This window comes from Juglans microcarpa x Juglans regia, chromosome 6D (genome assembly GCF_004785595.1).
Source record: "Juglans microcarpa x Juglans regia isolate MS1-56 chromosome 6D, Jm3101_v1.0, whole genome shotgun sequence".
In the NCBI taxonomy this organism is placed as follows: Eukaryota; Viridiplantae; Streptophyta; class Magnoliopsida; order Fagales; family Juglandaceae; genus Juglans; species Juglans microcarpa x Juglans regia.
In genome coordinates this window covers 11,839,900-11,847,801 of record NC_054604.1, presented here as the reverse complement: position 1 = coordinate 11,847,801, position 7,902 = coordinate 11,839,900, and the positions used below count along the sequence as shown (strand labels likewise).

General features: G+C 38.5%; 1 protein-coding gene across 6 annotated transcripts; it reads left to right on the top strand.

Annotated features, from left to right (window-relative positions):
* Window positions 1-206: 206 nt before the first annotated feature.
* On the top strand, window positions 207-6,555 carry LOC121235223. 6 transcript variants are annotated; one of them, XR_005934542.1, is made up of 7 exons: window positions 207-686; window positions 925-1,037; window positions 3,433-4,816; window positions 5,343-5,539; window positions 5,635-5,707; window positions 5,803-6,074; window positions 6,395-6,555. XR_005934542.1 is itself a non-coding variant. In XM_041131533.1 (4 exons), exon 3 carries the CDS (start codon window positions 3,642-3,644, stop codon window positions 4,770-4,772), a length of 1,131 nt encoding a protein of 376 aa, XP_040987467.1. In that variant the 5' UTR covers window positions 207-686; window positions 925-1,037; window positions 3,433-3,641; the 3' UTR covers window positions 4,773-4,816; window positions 5,635-5,796. The 6 variants fall into 6 exon arrangements, 4 of the variants coding, with proteins under 4 accessions (XP_040987467.1, XP_040987466.1, XP_040987468.1 ...); XR_005934541.1 differs by lacking the exon at window positions 6,395-6,555 and having other exon boundaries at window positions 5,803-6,166; XM_041131533.1 differs by lacking the exons at window positions 5,343-5,539; window positions 5,803-6,074; window positions 6,395-6,555 and having other exon boundaries at window positions 5,635-5,796.
* Window positions 6,556-7,902: the final 1,347 nt, after the last annotated feature.

Genomic DNA, 7,902 nt, shown 5'->3' with positions numbered 1-7,902 from the left:
ATTGTATCGTTTGTTTTCAGAAATGAGATGAAATGAGATTAAAGTTATAAATTAAATAAAATATTGTTAGAATATATATTTTTAATATTATTTTTATTTTGAGATTTAAAAAAATTAAAATTTTTATTTTATTTTATATAAAAATTTTAAAAAAATATAATAATAAAATGAGATGTTTTATTAAACCAAACAAGGACATCCGAAAAAAAACCTGAAGACGTTGGCTAGGATCTGCTGCCCAAACTTCCCTCCCCTCTCCTTCCCCTTTTCCTTTCCCTCATCTCCCCCTCGCGCCATCTCCTGATTTCTCTCTCGCCTCTTTGCCTAGCCGCCGGCCACCGTGAAGGGCAGCAACAAAGCTGCACCACGAGCACGCCAGCGGTTCCACCACGAAGACCACCCCACGCACGGTAGCAGACTCTCTCTCTCTCTCTCTCTCTCTCGATTTCTCCCTCCGTTTCTCCCATCTCTCAGCCGCCACCCACGCCATCAGCCTCCACGAGCACGCCAGCTACGGCCAACCACCATCACACGACGCCGCAACCAAGCCCCTTTCCGTCGAGCACCACCCCTCGTCGTCCAGGAAAAACAAGCCCCACACCGTTTTTCTCGGCCTCTACTCTGCACTGTCTCTGGCCCCGTGCCACCGTGCGCTACCAGGCCGTCTTCGAGCTCCTTTGCCGTCGGTAAGTGCTTCTCTCTGTCCGTTCCTTTTCCCTCTCTGTCTTTGTTCGCCTTGTCTCTCTCGCTAACCCGCTGTTGTGCCCCTCTCCAGTACCACCACCGTGGCCAAGGGAGGCCGCCACACCCTGTCCTGCCGTGTACATCCGTTGCCTACGCCACCACTGTTCCTCTGTAAGCCGAGCACCACCCAGCTGAAGTCCAGCAGCGCAGCCACGTCTCAAATCCCACTATCGAGCGCAGCACCACCACAGGTTCCTCCACGCAAGGTCCACTGCCCACCTCAGACCACTGAAGTCGTAAACCAACCCACTTCAGCCGCACGCTTCCCTCGCTGCTCAGCTCCTTAAGTTGTGGTATAAATTCTATCTCTATGTCTCAAGGAGTATTATGTTATGTAGTTTATATGGATGTTGCTGGTGTTGTGTTTGAATATAGGCAGATTTATATTTATATATATTGAATATATTGGTTGTGATAGAATGAGAAGAAGTGAGGTGTGGTTAGGATTGAAATGGAGTTGTTGGAGATTGTGAATTTTGGGGTTGTGTTGGTTGATTGTGAAGAAGCTTATTGGTTGAATATAGTAATTGTGAAGGTTGGGTTTGTGTGGAGCCATGAATGAAAGCTTATTAAGCTTTGTGTATTGTAATTGTGTTGGATTGATGTACATGGCAGCAAGTTTGTTAGTATGTGTAATAATTTGAGTTGGATGTGTGGAAGGATGAAATAGAATGATATGAATTTGGTACTAAATATTGAAGTGATATTTTGCTTTGGGTTGTATAACTAGTTTTTTTTTTCCCTACCTATCAAAAAAAAAAAAAAACTAGTTGTGGGTGTGTATGAATCTGATTAAGCTCTATGATTTTAATTGTGTTGGTGTATGTCGAGTTAAGTATGGAAGAATTTATGATATGGATGGATTGTGTTCGAACTGGTTTTCTTGCATATTATGTTGTGTGAGATATATATGATGTATAGTTGTAAGATGGTAAAATTTTGGAGATGTATGAATGCTATTAAGTAGCCAAAAAATTGTATAAGGATACTCTTGGAAGAATTGGACAGATTTGTTGTGTTGAATATGTTGGTTATGATTAATTATGAGGAAGTGATATCTTGATTAGGAGCTTGTTATGGTGTATGTGTGTTTGTGTTGGATGGTAATTTGAAAACATGTATGTATTGTCAAGAGGTTTATAAATTGAGTAAAGTGTTTGTAAATGTTGGTTGGACAGATTTGATTACGTTGGGTGTGCTATGCATGAACAATGGATCATGTGATAGATTTAGGTTGGGCTCAAGTGATAAATGAAAAGAGTGTGCATCTTGGTGTTTGTAGTATTCATTGGGCATATTTAATGGTTAATCTTTAAATTCAATTGTATTTGATGATCTAGTATAGAAGTGGTTTGTAATTGTAATTACATGATTTACCTTGAGTTTGGACCATGCTACATGATTGAACTGTATTGAGATGTTGGATATAAATGCATGGCGTTTGGATTGAGATGGCGTATCTTGAAGTGTTGGGATTAAATGATGGAGATGTAGTGAATTTGAACAGCATGATGATGATGTTGGTTTCTAAATGGACAGATTTGTACATTTTAAATGTATTGAGTATGGATGGACCTTGTTAAAACAAATTAGTGCTTTGAATGGATTGTATGTTGATCTTAGGTGATAAAAATGGTAGGAAATTGATTGGTTGCATATAGTAGAGAGATCTGTGTACTTGAGTGTATTATGTACTTAAGTTGGGTGGTTGCTCTTGGGAAAGTATTGACTATGGATAATCCTAGAAAACATGGTTTGTGTATAGCTGATTGGTGTGTGTTGTGCAAGAAGGATGGAGAATCTGTAAATCATCTGTTTTTACATTGTGAGGTGGCAAACGCTTTGTGGTATGAGGTTATTGGGCGCAAAAGTTTAATTTGGGTGATGCCTAAGGAAGTTGTGGAGCTTCTTGCATGTTGGTGGGGTTTGAGGTGAGGAAATATATTGTTGCCAGATGGAGAATGATTGCTTTGTGTTTAATGTGGTGTCTTTGGCTGGAAAGAAATGTGAGATGTTCTGAAGACAAGGAGCGGTCTTTTGAAGATCTTCGAAACTTTTTCTTTTCTACTTTGAGTTTGTGGGCTAAGATCTTTGAAAGGAATGATGAGAATGTACTGAATCTGTTTTTGTTTTAGTTTTCCTGTTTTCTAGAGTGTAGTAGGTATTTCCTTTGTATGCTTCCTGTGTACTTGGGCTATGCCTATTCGTGATAATAAAATTCTTATTAATTATAAAAAAAAAGATAGTTCCAGAGATTTCTGGTTGTTAGTAGTTCTAGAGATTTATGGTTGTTATTGGTTGGTTTGATTTGAATAAAGGGTGTTTCTGTCTAATTCAATTTGTTGTAGGGCTATTTTAGTCCATTCAGAAATGTAGCAAAGGCATTTTATTGTAACCCAATAACGATAGTAGCGATATTCTGGCTGAATCAGTATCTGTAACAGAGATATTTGTATCTAATATGCGATCTATATAGGGATACTTTAATTCAACTCACCACATAAATTTCTACTGAGTAGGGTCTACACTTGCTTTTTTATCTTATCTTAAATAGATTTTCGTCATCATAATTAAATTAATTTCGTAAATTTGGAGGCAATTCCTTCTTTATTACATGTATAGATATTTGTCGTCGTTATTGTTTTCTAAGCACCTTTATTTATTTATTTCGGTGTATTTAATTTGCAGAAAATCCATTTGGTGAAACTCATCGAGAAGCTTGGGCTTGTGAGGTTTTCAATGAATGTCGATTATATGCTGATGTTGTATTGTATTCTAATAGCCGTCTGAATCAATTAATGCCCACACGTATCCCATTTTGAGCATTCCATACTGATTCTTGAGTGTAGCCCTATCCATAAAGCCCTTTTCACTGATTCTTCAATTGCAGGATTGATATGTTACCGAAAGCCTTCGCTTTGGTTAAATTATTATTTTCATCGCACCATTTGCTCACATTTCCCAGGGAATCAGTTTCAAAACCTTTGCTGGTCTTCACGACTGCCACGTATTCAACGAAAAGTCCAACCCAATTTGAAAGGGTAGAAGTTGTAGACCTCCCAAAAAACTCCATTGATGTTCTGAGGAAATGGGGTTGTAGTGATCATGATATATCGAAGATAATTGTCCGCCGCCCTTCTTTACGTCTGGCCGACATTGCCCACCTTCAATCCAAACTTAACATGCTCAGTAGCTTGGGTATTGGAGCTCATGATCTTGTGAAGATTATCAATTGTCGCCCCAGGTTTCTAAGCTGTCAAATAAATCATTGCTTTCATGAGCGGCTTGAATTTTTTATGACATTGTTTGAGTCAAGGGAAGTGCTTGCTAAAGCTATTGTTAGGAACCCTTCATTCTTAACATATGACTTCAATAACAGCATCATGCCTGCTATTGCAATGTATGAAGAGGTGGGTGTTAGTAGAAAGGACTTGATTCCTATGCTCCTTTCTCGGCCCACTATGATACCTCGAACTTCATTTGATGAAGAGAAAATGGAATATATTCGCAAAACTGGGATTTCCAAGGATTCCAAGATGTATAAATATGTTGTTACGATCATCGGCATCTCACGCCATGAAACAATCCTTCAAAAGGTGGGAAATTTTGAAAAGTTCGGGTTTTCAGATGATGAAATCTTCAATCTGTTTGGGAGATCTCCCCTTATGTTGACACTATCAGTTGATAAGGTACAGAGGAACATGACTTTTGTTTTGGGCATGATGAAGTTTCCTGCAAGTGTGGTCCTTAAGTGTCCATTTCTATTGTACTCTAGCTTGGAGACTGTGTTAAAGCCGCGAGTCCTTCTTGCGGGGAAGATAGATGACATGGGTCTTGATTCGCAGATTAAGGGACCCACAATGCTTAGGGCACTGAAGATGACTGAGAAGAGGTTTTTAAAGGCGTTTGTCAAGTGTCACCCGAAAGATGTTGCTGATGAATTGTTAGAGTTCTACAAATGCGCCAAAGGGATCAAGCGATTGGCAGAAGCGTCAAAGAAAAACATTTGCGTGGGATTCCCTTTTTGAAGTTTTGTTCACCGGCTGCACTGTTTTTAGCCACTGGAATCCATGTTAGTATACTTTCCTGTCTCATTTGTTTTTTATAATACGAGAACTTTTGATACGCAGCATCTCTCTCTCTCTCTCTCTGATTGCACCTGATGTGCAGACTTTGATTATCCCAGTTAAGGTATTCTTTAGGGCCGGTCTCTTTGTAGAACTCTGTTTGAACATACAGAACAGTCAGAACTTGACCCAATTGGCCCAAAATAATTACCTTTTTTTTATAAGAATGCACTTGAAGTTGATTTTTGTTCTTATAGTTGATATTATTTACAGTTTTGGACAGTCGTAGTTGATATTATTTACAGTTTTGGACAGTTGTAATTGATTTAAACAAATGCTTGTCGTACATTTCTGACAAGCTGGGAAGCAGGTAATTAACCGCTATGAATCTTTCTGCTTGAAGACAATGGTCGAGTCATCTTAAATTGAAAGCAGTTTACTTATTTCTATTTTTTTTTTTTTTTGGTAAAAGAGATGAGAATAAAATCTTTTTTTTTTTTTTTGAGAAAAACTAATAATCTCATGCATTAGGAAATGTACAATTGGTCAAGTACAATGGATTGAACACATAATGGAGCATCCTCCATGTGTACACGAAAAGAAGATAAAGACGATGCTGAGTTGGCTAGACTGAGCTGCAAGATTAGCATCATCCCTTTTGGCATGAATAACATGAGCTGAACGAAATTGTTTCAGAGTACTCTTAGCATCGTCAATTAATTGTCCATGTGAGCATAAATTCAGATTAGGATCATTCAAACCATTAACCACTTGTCGACAGTCAACTTCAAATATCACCTTACCCAGTCCTATTTCTTGGCAGAACTTCATTGCTTCCAACACCAAAAGTTTCTGCAGCAACTGGTTCCAATTAGATATCCAGAGGTTTTTCTAAAGTAGGCACAACCTTACCTTCAAAATCTCTGGTTATAACTCTCGCACCAATTCTATTTGAAACCGACTGAAAGCCACATCCCAATTTGATTTACAGTGAGCAATATCAGGTGGTAACCATCTGGTCACAGTTCTGGACATTGATCGGGACGACATTCTCATATGCTGGACCTCTTTATACAGATCATAAGATTGTTGAGAGGAATTAACTACTTCGTTTGGATGTGAAATATTGATAAGTGATGGTTGGTACGATAATAATAATGCCTGATCTACACACCATGGCCCAGCTTTGGGGACTTGTTCTCTCTTACCGTGTACATCATGTTATCCCATTCAGTTATTATTTTCTAGTGGTCTCATGGCCTGGTGAGTCCTATTTTTCCAGGAAGCTCCTATCAAACTATCTTCTACTTCCCTTTGAAATAAGGATAGTGTTGAGCTTGCATCCTTGAACAATAAATTCTTGGGGATGAGCGATGACTTTTCTAAGTTTCTTTTATCTGTTTCTTTCCAAGTTTATATCATAATAAAAAAAATAAAAAAAAAATAAAATAAAAAAAAAAAAAAACGAGATTGATTATTGTAGTCTGTGCAGCCATTGAGATGCAATATTCTAAAGCAAATTTGCCTCTCTGACTCTTTCTCGCCCTTTCCGTGTTCAGTCTATTTTATGATTTTGGATACAGTCTGGCAGGTTAGTAACCTCAAAGGAGATTGTTGAATATCATATTTTTAATCCTTGTCAAATCTGATGAAACAACAGATCTTATGGCATCATATTGGTAGGCACTCTTGGTCAATAAATATAAGTAGTACTTGATATTAAAAAGTATGTCTTTCTCCAGTTTTATCTATTCGATTGTGCTTTCTTATGTTCTATCTGTTAGGAGTGCTACCCGCCCCTTACGGGGCGGGGCCACCCCTATCCCGCCCCCTGCCCCCGCATGGACGGGGGTTGGGATTTTTCTCTCAGGCTCTTCCCCCGTCCATGTGGGGGTGGGGTACCCAGTCTGTTGACGGGGGTGCGGGGGTGGACCTCCAACCGTCCGCCCCCCGCCTCTTCAATCTCCACAACAAATTCAATTCAGTGATTCACAATTTCACAGCACATTGAGCACAATCAAGCAATTCACAAAACCACATACACAATCAAATCCTCTACAATTCACAATCTCATTCTTCTTTAATCCCATCCTCCAATCTCCGTCCACAAATAATAAAAAAAATAAAAAGGATTTGGGACACTTGGTACCAAGAAGAACTTAGAGATAGAAATGTCAAGGAAATCAAGCATTGAGGTCATCCACCTAAGCAAATTACTATTCCATCCAACCATCCATTTTGTGCCAAACCAAAAAGAGTTTCAACCCTAATGAAATCCCAAATACTTAGAATCCAATGAAAACTTCAACAACTTGGTTGAAACTGAAACCTTAAACAGTTTCCCCAAATCCTAAAAGGATCCGGTTTCTAGTTAAGTGTTTAATCACTTAATTAAATCACTTTCACATGTTATTAACCACTCAAATTCATATTATGACATCATTATTCTAACATTTAAACCTTAAAAATTTTATTGCACCAAGAAAAATTAGATTTGAGCTTGATAACAACCCCTAGCCAAACACTCTTTACACCTCAAATTGAAGCCCATTTGGTTAAAGCCCACGAAATTGAGCCACCTTTGCAAGGCTTGTGGAGGAAGTTTCACCTGCCATGGCTGACCAAACATTTCCTAAGTAGTTCCAAGTTATACTTGATTTGAAGGCTAAGGCCACCTCATGACCACCCTTCACAAAGAAGTTTCATTGGCTGAAAACCACTCATTATTGCCCATAGTTTGCTCCTTTTTTGCCTGACACAACCATTACTCAAGTGTCATTTACAACCCTCTCATCACCCCTCAGTTGTGTAAGAAAAATTCCAAGTCCATTCCCTTTCCTTTCATCCCTTTTCAACACTTTTCTTGGAGAGAAACCTAAAGGTTCTCTTGGACTGTTTTCCTGAGTCACTTTTCTCGTCTTTTTGAAGCTTTTGTTAATATTTTCTCAGGAAGTTCCTTCACAATAGTTGTTCTTCTTTGAGTCTAATTTTTGTGGATATATTTTATGTTGATTTTCATGGTATTTGATCGGTCAAAAGTTGTTTTAAACTCATAAAGGTCATTATGAGCGGTAAATTGGACAATGCTTGA